Source organism: Lipophrys pholis (assembly GCF_963383615.2).
Source record: "Lipophrys pholis genome assembly, chromosome: 21".
Lineage (NCBI taxonomy): Eukaryota > Metazoa > Chordata > Actinopteri > Blenniiformes > Blenniidae > Lipophrys > Lipophrys pholis.
Window position 1 is genome coordinate 22,925,452 of NC_137649.1, and position 17,921 is coordinate 22,943,372.

General features: G+C 44.1%; 3 protein-coding genes across 3 annotated transcripts; all 3 read right to left on the minus strand.

The window, feature by feature from the left end:
• Positions 1–2,153: 2,153 nt before the first annotated feature.
• Positions 2,154–3,131, minus strand: LOC308126047 (trace amine-associated receptor 1-like; the record flags this gene model as incomplete). Its single annotated transcript, XM_080490146.1, has 2 exons — positions 2,154–2,992; positions 3,098–3,131. 2 exons carry the CDS (start codon positions 3,129–3,131, stop codon positions 2,154–2,156), a joined length of 873 nt encoding a protein of 290 aa, XP_080346272.1.
• Positions 3,132–5,366: 2,235 nt separating this feature from the next.
• On the minus strand, positions 5,367–9,977 carry LOC308126048 (trace amine-associated receptor 1-like; the record flags this gene model as incomplete). The annotated part of the gene is made up of 3 exons (XM_080490147.1): positions 5,367–6,307; positions 9,276–9,338; positions 9,431–9,977. The coding sequence occupies 3 exons, from the start codon at positions 9,975–9,977 to the stop codon at positions 5,367–5,369; spliced, it is 1,551 nt and encodes a 516-aa protein (XP_080346273.1).
• A 6,542-nt stretch (positions 9,978–16,519) lies between these two features.
• Positions 16,520–17,779, minus strand: LOC308126049 (trace amine-associated receptor 1-like; the record flags this gene model as incomplete). The annotated part of the gene is made up of 2 exons (XM_080490148.1): positions 16,520–17,379; positions 17,764–17,779. 2 exons carry the CDS (start codon positions 17,777–17,779, stop codon positions 16,520–16,522), a joined length of 876 nt encoding a protein of 291 aa, XP_080346274.1.
• Between the last annotated feature and the right edge of the window lie 142 nt (positions 17,780–17,921).

The following is a 17,921-nucleotide window of genomic DNA, read 5'->3' on the forward strand; positions in this document are numbered from 1 at the left end:
CCTCATGAGGCGTCTACTAGATTTATTTTTGGGTCCTACAGGCTCATTGCGTTGTCCTATGTCATCTAGTCAGGCTTCTTTAGTTTCAGAGAGAATACTTGCTTTTAAAGATTATATTCCATCAGCGTTCACCAGAAGGCCACAGGCACTGGCTAAGAGAAACCAACAAATTGTATACTGGTTGAATACCGGTCCTGTTGTACTGAAAGATCTCAAATCTCTGACAATTTTGTTTGCTTTCACCTTGTCACGACCCGGCTCTGCTAAGAGAAGGATGTAGGTGTAGGAAGTAACAATAAGCAGGTGAGTTTGGGTGAAGTGAGAGTTTTATTGGTAGTTCTAAGGATTACAATGATCAAACAGAACCCCAAATACAATAATATAACAAAAAAAGGCCCAATAACTATACGAAGGTTGATTTACTATAACAAAAAGGCAGCTTCTTCACCAGAAGGCGGTGAACTAAGGTTTCAACCAACAGAAATTCCATAAACAAGAGTGCGGCAAAAAGGGAAACACAAAACACCCAATTAACACAAAACAAATCAGCTGGTGCCGTCACCAAGCTGTTGTACTAAGGTTAACGAAATTCACACCACCAAATATCGGAGTGGCACAATCTCAGGGTAGTGGAAATGGGGAAATAGGGGAAATGGCCTCAGCTGGTGGGCGGAGCTGAGCCAATCAGCAGTCATCCTCCAATCAGAGTGCTTCACATCAGGGCAGGAGGAGGAGGACGGCGGTGAGGACCCCTCCCGTCAGACAGAACACAAACAAAGAAGCGGAGGCGAGGCCATACAGCCTGATGAGTGCATTTTAGTGAGCTCAGAATATACATGGTCCTTAGTCATGATGTGAGGCTGCATGGCAATTTGGATCTCAATTCAGCTTTTCCAAATACACATTTTTTGGGGCAACTAAAAACAAAATAAAATACATAAATGGTGAGGAGGCCAGGCAATGCCCTGACTCAAGTGATCCGCAGGTTGTCTGATATGGACCAAGTCAGGTGGAGCCCTGATTTCTCTTCTCTGATCAAACGTATAGGTTAGAACATGAAGATGGGCCAGCGCCACAGTCCACTGGTGGAGAAGTAGAGCAATTTAAAAATGAGACGTAGGAATGAAATGGTTTTGGTTCAAAACTTTTCTATTGGAGGAAAAGAATTCATTCCAGGTAAAGAAGACAGATACAAGGAACTATTCTTTTTCTGTCCATTTGAATCCAGAGAGTCACAAATCTGAAAAGTTTCTCACCTGTCCATGAATGTGAAGTACTTTCAGATGGAGGAAAGTATAGAAAAGTTCATCAGATTACCATATCATGAGGACTTACTTATTAAGAGTGTTTCCATCTGTTCTCATGTCGCTCTGAAGTTCCCCAGTTCATCACGGATAAGAAATTACAGTCACATGAAAATGATAAAGTCTTTGAATTTTCTTTAGAGTAATGAATCGTCGTAGTTTTTGAGAAAACGTAATAAAGTGGAATCTTTGGTCAATGTGTAAATCTGCATCTAAATACAGAATTTCCATCAGTCACATTATTGAAATGTGAATAACAAAAAAACAACAAACAACAACTTTAAATTCTTGTTATTTTGTAGATAATTACAATGAGAGGCTGAAACTTCCAGAAGCTGTTCAACACACTGACCTTGTGACAGATGGAGAGAATTCGCCACTGAAACCCAAAAGGCGAAGAAGGCAAGTTGTGCTTTAGCTTCACATGCCTTTATTTATGTGCATTTTCAATTTTACTAATATGAAGTATTTAATTAGAACAAGGCACAGCCCTGGTGACGATGAGGTGGCTCGTGCCATTTTCTCTCAGCTTTGCTCTTTTTTCTTTTTCTCGTTCACACACTGTGAACGAGCTTGGATGTTTCATGCTGTACTTTGACCTACAAATCAAGAATGACTGAGAGTACCTTGTAACTGAAAGAGCACAATAACGCCGTTGAGTTTCACAGACGCTCATCAGATTTATTCAATATTACAGATTGACTCTTCACGTGCTTGTTTTTAACAAACGTGTCCTGACGTTATTGCGGCAAATGACATTTCTTTTGCCTGTTTCTTTTAACTTAAATATCAAATACACTGTGACTTCAGGTACAAAGAAGTGATATAGTGACATGTAGTAATCGTGAATCATGAGAGCTTCGCATTAGATAAGTCACTTTCAAATATTTTCCCAGAAATGATCATTTTAAAAGCCGATCTGAACCACTTATAGAAAAACCCATAAACGAATGGATTAAACATTGAATTCGACCACCCAAACCACTTGAAAGCTTCGATCACAGGAACTGGAATTGTGACAGTAATCAGATGATAAAACGTCATACTCAGAAAGTAAGGAGACCAACACATGAGGTAAATCAGAACAACTATAGCCAGAGTTTTAGTGGCTTTATTCTCCATCTTACTTAGAGCCGCATTCGACTTTGTTTTCCGAATGCTGCGAGCCTGCCTCAGCGCCACTGTTAGAATCCTTATGTAGAATATTATTATAGCCGCAGCTGGGATGTTAGACATAAAAACAACTCCCATAATGGACGACTTTGTATCTTGGAATATGTGACATCTCATATTGGAGGACTGCTGGTTCTGACGCAGGGCAGTGATGATAATTGAAAGCACGGCTGCAGCAGTCCAGCTCACTAAGATCAAGATGACAGTGACTCGGATGTTGATCTTAGTTCTGTACATGAGAGGCTGGCACACCACATAGTACCTGTCAACAGAGATGAAACACAAGTTTATAATAGAGGACGAACACAGAAACATGTCGAAGGCTCCTCGGACCTCACAGAGCGTGAGGTGCCAGCAGGAGCTGACAGAGAGGAATGTGCTGAAAGGTAGAAGTACAACTCCGACCAGCAGGTCGTCCACGGCCAGGGAGAGGATGAGGTAGTTGGTAGTAGTGTGGAGCTGTTTGAAGTACATGACGGAGATGATGACGAGGAGATTTCCGCAGGTTGTCAGAACTGACAAAATCCCCAAAAACCCACATAACAAATACAGCCCTGTAACGTTTACACCTGAGCCAGTTAATTCAGAACCACTGCAGAAACCTTCGATTTCATCGTCACCATCAGACCTGTTGAGGGAGAATTTTGCTTTCATTCATGAATCATCAGTAACACCGAACACAGCAAACTTGACCACGGCTGCGTTTCTGTGGAGAAAAAGTTGAGTGAATGTTGTGTGTGTGTGTGTGTGTGTGTGTGTGTGTGTGTGTGTTATTACATGCCCAGTAACACACATGGGTGTCTCTGGACCCTCTGTCTCTGCATGACATTTATTGTTCTGGACTGACTTGCCTAAGAAGCAGAAGGGAGTGGCCAGAGCGGTTTGTTGACATTTTGGTAGCTCAGGGTGAAATGTCACTTGAGGTTTGTGGCCATCAATGAGTTAATATGACCCGACTGCATAACAACTGCCGGTGACGTAATAATTTTGACCATTTTGGATGTAATGAAGCCAATAATGTAGTAAAATAGTAAAAACCTGAAGAGAGAGAACAGAAGTACATTTAAAATGGCCACAGTTTTAACACTACTGACAGATGTTAGATTTGTGACCATGAACACATTATTGAGTGGTGAAACAATGACTCTGTGCTTCTGACCTTGGACTTTTGAAACCCTTTTTGATTGATGCAACACTCCACATTTCATATTTTTCCTAGGATCACTGCTGAAGTTCAACGTTTTAGTTCAGTGTAATGCTGCCCTCGACTATGCATCAACTCCAAATATGGATAACAAGACAAATGTACTAAACAAATCAAGACATTCATTAATTAAAAAGAAATCGGCTCTTGGGGCATAATATGAGAATACCTTCTACAGAAAGAGGTTATTTTAGGGGCCTGATACAAAGTGGTTTTGCTCTATAATGAACTGTTGGCTTCATACCTCCAGTTTTCACCGGATTGTGTAAAACATGGAACTTGAAAGACGAAAGAACAAATCTTACAGGGGTCATGAATACAACATTCATGACCCCTGCAACAATTGTTGGTACGGATGTCGATTATGTCGACGGCATACTGATAGTTTTAGAGGTCCTTTGCTCACATGAAAAATAAAAATTAAATAAAGATTGTGTAGAAATCTATAAACATCGACGCTGCAGAGCAAAGCACCCCGGAGAGTGAGCATGAACTGCAGGGTCGTTTTCAAGTCACATGGGGTTCAAAGTTTGAAGGGGGGGGGGGGGGGGGTTTGTGTTTTTATTGCAAGGCAATATTACCAGGACAAACTCACAGCCCACCTCGGTAACTTCTGGATTTACAAAATGGAAAAAAAAAATAAAAATAAAAAGCTGTCAAAATAATGTAAATCACGAGAAAGTAAGTCAAGATACAACATGTACTTTACAATTGTCTCAATATATAAGTGGGTGGTTAAATGAATATCATATCCATCAAGAATCATATTGTTGTCTTCTTTTATTTACATCAGGATCAAAATAGGATCAATAAAAACACAGGAGCCGATGTGTTTCTGCACATCAACACTAAAATATCTGTCAATAATCTACCGAAGAAGATGGATGGATGAAGGCAGGATACATCCGGGACAGGTTGTCAATTTTATATATATATATATATATATATATATATATATATATATATATATATATATATATATATATATAAAATAGTTTTTCTTATTTAATCAAGCATCTGATCTATTCGTTCTCTTCGAATATAATCAGTTTCTGCTGCAGAAAAAGCCAAAAGAAAAACACGATTCTGAACAGTGACGTAAACAGACATGAGCGTTTGGAATCAGCCCGGTGGGACCGACAGTGATGGTAGGATTCCCACAGCTGCAGCCTCTCCGGTTTCTTTTTTTTCTTCTTGGCTCAGATTTTAGTGTCTCAGTTCAAGCAGCCTCTCCAGCGACAACAATAACTCGTTGACATGATCGAATTCCTTTATTCATCCATCCTGACTTGCACTTTGTCCGTCTCAGAGTGGCGCTGCAGCAGATCTGGACGGTTTGAAGACATCACAGGTCAAACACAGAGAGAGAGAGAGAGAGATCTCACACATGCACAGGAAGAACATGCAAACTCCACCTAAAGGGACAACAAGCCAGAAACAAACTCATCCATGAATGAGATTTAAGAGTCTGGTGAAGAATTACCAGAGGGGTGACAAGAACACAATTACTCTTAACGACGGAAAATTGCTCCTTTCAGGGAAGTTCAGTCTTCTGACACACGGCGACAACGACTGTAATTTAAAGCAAAGCTCAAATGAGGAGAAAAGGACATTTTCACAGGACGATCAGTTTCTTCAATGTTTGCCGGCGATGAAGCAGTGGCGACCTGCCACGACGCTGTCAATCAAGACAAGTTCGAATTAGTAAAGTCTCCTCGGAATATCTCCCCAGAAATGATCATCCTGAAAGCAGATCTGAACCACTTATAGAAAAATGCATAAACAAACGGATTAAGCATTGAATTCGACCATCCGAACCACTTGAAAGCCTCAATCAGAGGCACTGGAATTGCATTTTTACTCAAAGGGTAAAAAGACATACACAGAAAGTAGGGAGCCCAACATGTGAGGAAGATCCCAACAACTATCGCCAGAGTTTTAGTGGCCTTACTCTCCATCTTATTGACGGACGCTCCAGACTTTGCCGTGCTCTGGATGCTGCGAGCCTGCCTCAGGGCCACGGTCAAAATCTTCAGGTAGAGCGAGAAAATGACAAGAGCTGGGATGTAAAATCCAACAAAGGTTCCCACGATAGCAGACTTTGTGTTCTGGAAGATGTTGCACCTGGCGTTAGATTGCGTTTGGTTCATCCCACGGAGTGTGATACCAACGCCCAGCAGGGCGGGAACGGCCCAGCTCAGCAGGATCATGAGGGCAGTGACCCGGGCGTTCATCTTCGCCCTGTACGCGAGGGGCCGACACACCACATAGTATCTGTCCACGGAAATGAAGCACAGGTTCAAAATCGAGGAGGTGCACAGGAAGACGTCGAAGGTGCCCCGGACCCTGCAGAGGAAACCCGTGAGGTGCGAGCACGAGCTGACGGAGAGCACCGTGCTGAAGGGTAAAACCAAAACCCCAACCAGCAGGTCGGCCGCCGCCAGGGAGAGGATGAGGTAGTTGGTGGGGGTGTGGAGCTGCTTGAAGTAAATGATGGAGATGATTACGAGGAGATTTCCACATGTTACCAGCACTGACAAGGAGCCCACGAACACGCACAACAAAAGGGAACTGATGACGGCCTCGGCAGACACGTCCGAATCCGATTCATTGCAGAAAGATTTGTCTTGAACGGCATCAGTAACGTTGACCGAGAATTTAGCTTCCATACATACATAAGCATTTGCAGTATTATGATTTAAAGTGTCCAGACCGGTGTGTGTGTGTGTGTGTGTGTGTGAGTGTGTGTGTGTGTTTTCTAAGCCTGCCTAGTTACACCAGGTCCTTTCTTTGGCCTTGGTCTCTGTGACTCAGAGCAATACCTGCACTTCAGATTTAATCACTGTGGCTTATTTGCATATCACAGTCATTGGATTGGTTTCCATAGTAACAACGACACTGACGCTGCCGAGGCAAATGATACCTTCAGGACACAATTGAAAGGGGTGTTTTTGTTTTTTTTGTATGTATGTATGTATGTATCTGCTCAATCATTTAGTAAATAGTTTCATAATTGATGACTTTTTAAATATCAAAGTTGTTTTACAGTCAAAATACTTCACAGTCGGTTGTATTCATATGATGAGGTGACTCCAGAAAACGTGTTAATTCGGAGCAGTGTCTCCAATATTATTGCTTCAGTTTTAGAACTCTTGGCCCACTTTCAACTCCATTCAGCAGTGGACACTTAACATCCATTTTTCCTTGACAGTAATGAACGGTGATGCAGGTTTGAGTTGTGGTAAAGGGTCACACTGTAGTGTAGGGGTCAAGCATGTTTGCCTCACAGGGAGAAGGTCATGGATTTGACCCGGAAACCTTCCTCTCTTTGAGTATGTTTCCTTATGTTGTCGAAAAAACGTGCACTTGAGGTGAAATGCTCACGTAATACTCTCTCTGTGTGTCCTGTGCCGGACAGGTGACCCGTCCAGGAGGTTTCCTGCTTTAACCTTCCGTTAGCTGGGATCAGCTCCACACCTCATGATCCCAAATTACATAAAGCAGTGTAGATATTGATAAAATTACTTATTACCTTCATCAAGGAAACTTGGGTGACCAATAAAAGTGGGCCGAGAAGGTTATGTCATTTGGTCTGTGTGTATTTACTGGTCTGTTTGTGTGTATTTGACCAACTTTCTGTAAAAACTACTCAACCAAATGACATCAGATTTTCAGGGATGATTTGTCATCATCCAAGGACGAATCCATTACATTTTGGGATGTTAATGGTTAACGGTTTCCGAATAAATTCCAGAAAAATTTGAAAAAATGTTGGCGTACAAAGCGGATGAGAGAGACGCCTCATGGAGGAAATCTAAGGAGATCAGCGTCTGTTGCCATGGAGACGCTTAGTGTTTCACACAGTGATGTAGCTGCCTGACAGGCTAGTTAGCATCGATGTGAGCTAACTGCTATCATGCTCGCGATGCTAACTCGGTTCCACCAACAAATGTGGTGCTGGCGAACGTCTGCGCTCTACCGAGTGTAGCTCTAGTTTATTTTAGTTTCCTTATTTCCTCTCATTTTTGTCAGACTGCCTTGTTCCCCACAAAACCTTAGTTTCATCTTGTCGGTCTGTTTACACGACAAGTGTGGTTGGCGCCACAGAAAATGCAACTTTAAAAAATCTAAATAAATAAAAATAAGGCTCAAAAGGCAGAACTTTTAAAAGAAATGCTCCGACTCTGCCTCTATGTAGACCAGTGGTGTCCAAATTCAGTCCTCTAGAATGTCCGTGTACTCCCATTGTTAATGTTTTATAGTGTATTGTTTTCTGCTTTTCACTACGAGTTTTAATTTGTTTCACGATTCTTTAAATGCTATAACGAACACATGACCTTAATACACCGTCTTCACAGCAGGAGTCACACTGGGGTGATCAAGATCACAAATTATATAATAACATATTTACATCATGTTGTGTTTATTTTGACGCCCTGTTTATACAACAATGATTTCAATTGATAACACAAAACTTCCTTTGTGTTTTGAGGGTCCGTTTTCACCACAGTGGTGCTCAGAGCCACTGAAGATCCCCATGTAAACATGCAAATTCTCTTAAACAAATGCATTTTCATTTGACATGTTGTGTGAACAGGACTTAAGACGAGCTATGAAAGGATACACACATCAAAACGTAGGTCTGGAATTCTTTCAATTTTTGTCAATACTTGAAATATTGTCTAAACGAGGGTTAATCAGGCATGTTTTGTTCCACATGAAGAAGATCTGACATCATCTTTACATTATTAAGATCCTGTGTATATATTTCAAAATATCAGGATGAAATCAGGCTTTAGAAATGTGACAACATATACTAATGCTAAATTATCTGTGCTTTGTCTTAGTGCCCTAAATTATTTGCAAAATCAACCCAAGTTGTAAAGTAAAGAGTAAAAACTCAGGTTTCTGAGAAAAAGGACAAAGACGCCATCAAATCTTCTGCTTAACATCACGAAACAGTAAAACACAAAGCTGCAGTTGTTTTCTGGCAGTCCCAAATGAAGGCAATAATTGAGTCATTAAACTTCAATATGTCAAGCCTTATTTATTTTTATGTTTTAGTCCTGATTTTAACACGTAAGTCATGGAAATCAAAATCACAATATCTTAAAAGATCTTGTTTTGTTCACATACAGGGGATAATGATCACAATTATAACGTTGGAAATGCTTGACTCTCAGTTCATATGATTGCAGGAATAGACGATCAAAGTTTTTCAGTGGTATTCAGTTTATTGGAGATGTAGCTGTAAAGATAAAATGCAGTGAAGCAACATTATTAGAGGTTATCGATCATGTCTTGGTGCACATTTAAGACAGCTTTGAGTTGGAAAAATCACCCTGAAATATCTTCCCGGAAATGATCATTCTGAAAGCTGATCTGAACCACTTGTAGAAAAACCCATAAACCAATGGATTGATCATTGAATTTGACCACCCGAGCCACTTGAAAGCTTCGATCATGGGGACCGGCATTGTGTCACTAAGCAAAGGATAAAAAGATATACTAAGAAAGTACGGCGACCAACAGATGAGATACAATCCAACTACTATCGTCAGAGTTCTTGTGGCCTTATTCTCCCTTTTGCTCACAGCTGCTCTGGGCTTCGTGGCGTTCTGGATGCTGCGAGCCTGCCTGTGTGCCACCGTCAAAATCTTGAGGTAGACGGAGAAAATGACAACGGCTGGAATGAAAGAGAGAAAAACGGCCCCCATAATGGCAGACCTGGAGCTCTGGAAGACGTTACATCTGGTGCTAGAGGGGCTCTGCTGCAGCTTCGGGACGGTCGTACTGATCGTGATGAGAGCAGGAACAGCCCAGCTCACCAGGATCATGACGGCAGTCACACGGGCCGTTATCTTAGTTCTGTAGGTGAGCGGCCGGCACACCACATGGTACCTGTCGATGGAGATGAAGCACAGGTTCAGAATGGAGGCCGTGCATAGAGACGCATCGAAGAGGCCTCGGACCAGACAGAGGAAACCTGTGAGCGGCCAGCATGAGCCGAACGACAGCGCCGCGCTAAAAGGTAAAACTAAAACTCCCACCAGCAGGTCGGCCACGGCCAGAGAGACGATGAGGCAGTTGGTGGGAGTGTGCAGCTGTTTGAAGTACATGACGGAGAGGATGACGAGGAAGTTCCCGCACGCCGTCAGAACCGACACAGAGCCTACAAACACACACAACACCCAGGCGGGGATCAGAGTCTGAACGGACTCGTTCAAGCCGGATTCATTGCAGAAGAGTTTGTCTTTAACTTCATCGGTCCTGTTGGGGGAGAACTCAGGTTCCATGCACGGGTCAGCTGCAACACCGCCGTTAATTCACGCACAACAATCTACAAACGGCAAACACCGACACAACCATGAGAGAAGAGAAATCTCCTGCGCTCCAGCATGCACTGTTTGGTCTCCCTGGTCTCTGTGACGGCTTGTGAGACATGCAGTTAGATATCTAATCTTTTCAGCTCATTTGCATGACAGAGTTAAAGGAGTGGCCGGTGGGGATTTTGTTCCCCGAGGCAAGATTTCTACTGGCGTGACAGAGACACTCTAACCCTTCAAAATAAAAATCCATTTTAATATTATGGACACAGTTATTGTTCTGGTCGATATTTTTTTTTGGTGGGACAAATCTTTTGCCAGTTCTTTAAATCTGAACAGTCGAATCTGAAATTTAATCCATTGGCTTGAATGTGTATCGCAATAAAATACTAGAGCTACACTCGGTAGAGCGCGGACTTTCGCCACGCTTCTTCGCGGAACCGAGTTAGCATCGCTAGCATGATAGCTATAAGATCAGGTAGTTACATCACTGTGTGAAACACTGAGCAGGGAGCGTCTCCATGGCAACAGAGGCTGACCTCATTCGATCTCCTCCATGAGGTGCCTCTCTCATTCGCTTTGTATGGGACAGTTTCTTGCGGCTTTGAGGGATTTATTTGGAAACAGTTAACGTCCCAAAATCTAATGGATTGTTCCTTCGATGGTGACAAATCATCCCGGAAGATTTCATGTAATTTGTGTGAGTAGTTTTTGGGAAGTTGGTCCAATTCATACGTACAAACCAATAAATAAATAAAAGAACACACGCAGACGAAAACATAAACCCCGTGGTCAACTTTGTTGGTTGCCCGAGTTTTATTGGCAAACGTAATAAACAAAGAATTTTTTATAAATAAATAAATAAACACCTGAAAACATAACCTGCCAACTTTCATTGGTGAAGGTAAAAAAATGGATTTCATCCAAATGAAAAATTTGAGTCCCTACTTCATTCTCACGTTTCAGTCTCACTTCTCTCCATTCAAATAAACCTTTTTGTGCCAAACCTGGTGTCAGGCAAAGCGAGTCAAACACAGACAGGAGGAGGTTGATTTCAGGACAGAAAACGGGCTTGAAGTACTTTGCCTGGTGTAAACACCTCCGATACAAATATTTATTGGAAATACTGCGTGCCCAGTGGTGAACTGGCCAGCAGGCATGATTTATGATATATAGAATGGAAAATCACCAGCAGCAGTGATGCTTGCCACCCTCAGGTTCTCCCACAGAGACAGAGAGACGGATTCACAGTTCACCATACTTTATTAGATTAAATAAAACACAAAACACCACAGTCAGACACTCCTGCCTCTTTCAGGCTCTCCTTGCATGTGTCTCTCCTCCACCTGTCACTTCCTGTCTCTCGACAGCTCCACCTTTATGGGCAGAGAGGTGATTAAAGCACCTGATGTGGTAGCAACCCTCAGGAGGCTGGTTACTGTGGCGACGGGTCACCAGTCTCGCTCTTTCGCTTCCTCTTCACGCCTCCAATGCTTCCGCCCACCTGGTCTGGGTCGTCTCCGCCCACCTGGTCTGGGTCGTCTCCGCCCACCTGGTCTGGGCCGTCTCTGCCCACCTGGTTTGGGCCGTCGTCTCTGCCCTCTGGCTCGACTCCGCCATCATGGCCTTGGACGTCGACTCCGCCCACCTGGACTCGGCCGTCGCCTCCGCTCTCTGACTCGACTCCGCCATCATGACCTTTGACGTCGACTCCGCCCACCTGGACTCGGCCGTCGCCTCCGCTCTCTGGCTCGACTCCGCCATCATGGCCTTGGGCGTCGACTCCGCCCACCTGGACTTGGCTGTCGCCTCCGCCCTCTGGCTCGACTCCGCCATCATGGCCTTGGCCGTCGACTCCGCCCACCTGGACTCAGCCGTCGCCCCCACCCTCTGACTCGACTCCGCCCTCCTGGACTTGACACTGCCTTCTGACTCGACTCTGCCATCATGGCCTTGGACGTCGACTCCGCCCACCTGGACTTGGCTGTCGCCTCCGCCCTCTGGCTCGACTCCGCCATCATGGCCTTGGCCGTCGACTCCGCCCACCTGGACTCAGCCGTCGCCCCCACCCTCTGACTCGACTCCGCCCTCCTGGACTCGACTCCGCCTGGCGCCTCACTGTCCCGGGGCCGGTCGCTGCAGTCCCCGCCGTCGCTACTGCTGGTGTGCTGGGACCGCCTCCGCGCCGTCCTGCCGAGGTCCCGCCTTTCTTTGCGGAGCCGGGATCAGACACCCAGAACTCGCAGCTTGGCTCACCTCCTCCCGAGGACGGTCCACCAACACGCCGCCGCCGCCATTCCAGCTGTCACTGATGTGGATCCCCTCGGAGCCCCGAGGAACAGTGCTCCGGTGCGTCCCCTCACCGGGACCGCAGCTCCTCAAGGAGGCAGGGCTTCCTCCCCTTCTGCAGCAGGAGTGACTCCATGAGCTGCTGGTCCTCCTCAGCCTGTTCCTGCTGCAGTAGGACCACGGCACAGAGCCGCCGGACCATCACCTCTACCGGAGCCGCTGCTGCAGGGAGGCTCCTCCGTCCTCTGCGTTCCCTGACATACCTGCCGCCCGCGACTCCACTCACAGATTATTGTTTAAGAAAAAAATGGCTGAAGACTTTGCACAGCCCACTCCATAGTGAGCCACAGGGTGAAAGGAATGTGACAGGCAGCGAGAACTGTGGCAAAAAGATCCGTGACAAAAGAGACATTTCTTCAAGACCAGTCAATGAGAGGAAAGAGGCCTTTCTGGGAGAGAAAACCTAATATGCAGAGGATCAAATGACCTGTCCTACATAATGATAGAACATAGTAATGGTACATTCCTGAGACTGATTCGTGTTTTACAATTTGCAAAAAAAATTAAATTCTTAAATAACTAAAATAAATACATTTGTGATTTTTGCATTACTGGGCAGCTTGGCTTCATCAAGAGGGACAGCAGTTTATGCTTTATTGTGGTGTTTAAATTTCTCCCTAACAAACAGCATTCTGTGATGAACCATACATGTCATGAACAATGTCACATTTAGACAATGTTCCATCGTTCCTGACTTGTATGATCATCCTTCGCCTCACACGTCTCCAACAACACCGACCATTGATGGTCTGATTCACATACAAGAAATTGCAGTGGACAAGTCAGCAGTCCTGCAGTAAATTAAAAAAGAAAAAGAATAAAGAATGAACTCAGTGAATGGATGAAGAGTTGAGTTACGTTGCGCTCTCTCATGGATCTATCACTATGTGTGCCTAAAACTAATCAGCAGGCATTACTGGATATATGTGAGGTTAAAATCACATTGGATAAACCGTCTTTTCATTTAAGGGAAAGCTAAAGCTCAAAGGTTCCGTGGAATCGGTTCACAGTGGAGCTGGAAGAGAAGAAATGTATTAACAGTTCATTGTTGACCCTGAAAAATCAACTCAGCTTTGAATTAGAGATGTCACCCCGAAATATTTTCCCATAAATGATCATTTTAAAAGCACACCTGAACCACTTGTAGAAGAAGCCATAAACAAACGGGTTAAACATTGAATTTGACCACCCGAGCCACTTAAAAGCTTCAATCAAAGAAACGGGTATACGGTTCTTAATCAAAGGGTAAAGAGCTATGGAAAGAAAGTAAGGAGTCCAACACATGAGATATATTCCCACAACTATAGCCAGAGTTTTGGTGGCCTTTCCCTCTGACTTACTGACAGCTGCTCCACACTTTGTAGTGTTCTTGATGATGCGAGCTTGCCTCAGCGCCACCGTCAAAATCTTCATATAAATGGAAAAAATAACAATGGCTGGAATGAAAGCAGTGATGATTACCCCCATAATGGCTGTCTTCGTGGCATTGAACACATTGCATCTGACATTAGAGGAGCTTTGGTTGCTTTGAGAAACTATCATAAATGGCAGAATGGCAGGAGCACACCAGTTCACCACAATCATGACGGCAGCAGTGCGGGGAGTCATTTTAGTTCTGTACGTCAGGGGCTGACACACAACGTAGTATCTGTCCGCTGAAATAAAACACAAATTCAGAATAGAGGTCCCACACAGGATTAAATCTAAGATGCCTCGAACACTACAGAGTACCAATCTGAGCTGGAAGCAGGAGCCGACAGAGAGTACGGTGCTGAGAGGTAAAACGAAAACTCCCACCAGCAGGTCGGCCACGGCCAGGGAGAGGATGAGGTAGTTGGTGGGAGTGTGGAGCTGCTTGAAGTACATGACGGAGATTATCACCAGGAGGTTCCCGCATGTGACCAGGACTGACAGAGAACCCACAAAAATACATAACAGATAGGAAGAGGTGCCCGTTTGCCCATTACGCTTTGATTCGTTGCAGAATTTGTGCCCAACGCCATCGTCACTCCCGCTGAGAGAGAAATTAGGTTCCATTCATGAAGCATCGGTGAATCTGTGGCAACTGTGTGGCTGAGAATCGGATCGGAGAGCGTTTTCCATGAAGATGTGCTCTGTTAGTCCGTGGACAGCACATCCAGTGGGCTCTGTTCAGTGTCTGTGACACGAAGCGATACCTCTGATAGAGGTTTAGTCTTAAGGGCTCATTTGCATATGAAATGCGTGATCAGGGGCATTTCTGGGCATTGCCGTCTCCAAGGTAACATGACCACTGATGCATTTAGGAGAAATCAAATACATAGACGATGATAAACTTTCATGATAATTTAAAATCCTTTTTTTAATGACATTTTTTTAATGATTAAATACATTTAAAAGACGTTAACAGACCATGATGGTCCCAGAACACGTTGGATTACTGACATATTAAAGGTGTCAGAGATATGTTGTCATCACTTGCTGAATATTTGTTTTTTCTATATTTTGCTTTGTGTGCTAATTTGCTGACAGCGTTGCTGGGTTGAGGTGACAATGCTTTTCAGACTTGGACTGAGTTTTATGTGGCTTTTAACAATATAATAAACTAGGCGGCGGCTGCGGTGGCCCGTGGAAGATCGGTTTGTGATTTGGGAGTCAGGGTTCGAGAAAGGCCCTTGACCCTGATATACTCTTGAGTGAATGTCCACTGCTCCTCATGGATGGGAAACATTGGGGAGAATAAAGTATTTTAACTACGTGGCAAATGAAGGATATTCATTTTAATAATGATTTAAAAAAAAACGGTCCAGTATTCAACAAAGCAGTCTGAGTGAAGAATCAACAAGATGCTGATTCTTATAAAACTCTGATTGGCATGAAATATAGTTGCTCTAGTTTCACTAGTTGTCATTTTACTCTGAAAGCGTTTACATGGAAAAGGCAGAAATGCTGACAATGATTTTTTCATGTTGGGCCACTAGTGGGTGCTGTTGTTTGTTTTGCCATGTGCCTCAAACATTAACAATGGCGACAACACGGACATTAATCTGGACGGATGACAAAGTTGGGTTGTTGCTACGGTGACTGTCAAAATAAAAGTACCAAGTCTCAGGAGAATATGGACTGGGAGTCACGACACTGGAGGCCGCCATTCTTCTTATTGTCCTTCAACTGAGCATGTGCAGAAAAACTCTTTACTGCAGCCGCGGCGCCAATGAACAGTACCAGCATTTCACGGTGTTCGCGGAGTCTGAGCATTTTCGAAAAGTTGCATTTTCCCTTGTTAGCATGCAAACGTTGCCAGGGTAACCCAGCTGATGCACGAAGCTGACCAGGTTGAGATGATCGGGAAGCCGCTCGGACCCGTAGAGCTCTCGATCTCATTTTCACTTCTCTTTTTTTATTGGGTGAGGGTTTAGTAGTTTGTTAATGAGTTTCACATTTGTCACATGTGTTTTTTGTTTGATCTGGTAATTGGAATCTGGAATTTGGTGACAAAAATCAAGGAAGAGTGTCAAAAATATCTGTTTTCTTTTGCTGGAGATTTCAACAATTGGATTGCAATGGAGCTGCTGTAAAATAAAAGTAAACAAAAGTCTTTGTTTACTTTATAATCCAGTTGCTTCAATTGGTAACGTCTTTTTCAAACTTAATTAACTTCAACAACTTAAATTAATGAATTGAATTAAAACCTGATTCATTTAGATGTTACTAATCAAAGCAATTCAGTTAAGTTGGTCCACACACACACACACACACACACACACACACACACACACACACACACACACACACACACACACACACACACACACACACACACACACACACACACACACACACACACACACACACACGATGTTGCTTCTGGTTGTTACTGGAGCCCAACAGAGGATTTAATTCAGTCACAAGTTCCATCAGAGACTCATCACATGTTTCTACCTTAACCACCAATCTAATTAAAGATTCATTTTGGACAAAAAGAACAGACATGCCAGAGTTAGTTCAGCAGTTTATTTACCTTTTAAATGACACAATAACCTTCAAAGATAAAGTGGTGTGAGTACACAGATGCGGATATTGCGCCGCACTACACAGTGAAATGTTGGAGGTAAATACACAAGATAGGATGAAGGAGAGCAAATATATGGGACGAGTTACACGTCCAGGCTTTAGATCGCAAATCAAGACAGTTTTGAATTGGAAAGATCCTGTTGAAATATTTTCACAGAAATGATCATTTTAAAAGCCGACCTGAACCACTTGTAGAAGAAGGCGTAAACCAGCGGGTTGAGCAGTGAGTTGGACCAGCCGAGCCACTTAAAAGCTTCGATGAAGGTGAGCAGTATCGCCTGTCTGCTCAGAGGATAAAAAGACAATGACAGAAAAAAGGGAGACAAAGTCAGGAGGAAAACCCCGACGACGATCGCCAGGGTTTTCGTGGCCTTCATCTCCATCCGACCGACCGCCGTCCTGCTCTTCGCCTGGCCCTGGATGCTGCGAGCCTGTCGGTGCGCCACCGTGAAAATCTTAAAGTAAATGGTTACGATTGCAAGAGCTGGGATGTAAAAGCCAAAAATCACTCCCGGCAAGGCCGACGTTTGAACCTGGACGATTTGGCATTTGACGGTAGATTTGCCCTGGTCCAGTCCACGCAGGGTGATGGTGACTGAGAGCAGAGCGGCAGCCGTCCAGGCCAACAGGATCATGACCACCACGGCGCGGACGGTTATTCTAGCTTTGTACACCAGAGGCCGGCACACCGTGTAGTATCTGTCCAAGGAGATGAAGCACAAGTTGAAGATGGACGACGTGCAGAGAAACACGTCGAAGGTGTTTCGCACTTTGCACAGCAAAGCCTCGATGGACCCGCACGACCTGACGGACAGAACCGTGCTGAAAGGAAGGATGAACACCCCGACGAGCAGGTCGGTGACGGCCAGGGAGAGGATGAGGTAGTTGGTGGGAGTGTGCAGCTTTTTGAAATACATGATGGAGGTTATGACAAGAAGGTTTCCACACATTATCAGAAACGACAGGGAGCCTACAAACGCACAGAGTAAATACGATCCGACGACACTTTGCCGAGAGGCATTGCAAAAACGTTCTTTTTCAAAGACGCCGTCAGTAATGTTGAGGGGGAATTGAGGTTTCATCCATGAACCGCCTAGAAAACCAAAATGCAGAAGATACAACAGCGTGAAGAGGTAAAGAGAGATTGAGAGTGCTCTGTGTGTGTGTTCTGTGTGTGTGTGTGTGTGTGTGTGTGTGTGTGTGTGTGTGTTTCACTGCATTCTCAGCAGCTCACACCAGTGTCCCTGGTCCCTGTGACTCTGAGCAGCGTCTCTCAATCACATTTATTGTTCTGAACTCATTTGCATAAGAGGCTGGAAGGAGTGGTCAGGGGCCTTTCTGGACTCTTCATTACCCAGGGAGGGTGACATGACTGCTGCTAAATCTCTTTAGTGTTTTTTTTAAATCACAACGATACAACATGTACTTTACAATTGTCTTAATATATAAGTTGGTGGTTAAATAAATCTTATATACATCAAGAATCATATTGTTGTCTTCTTTTATCTACAT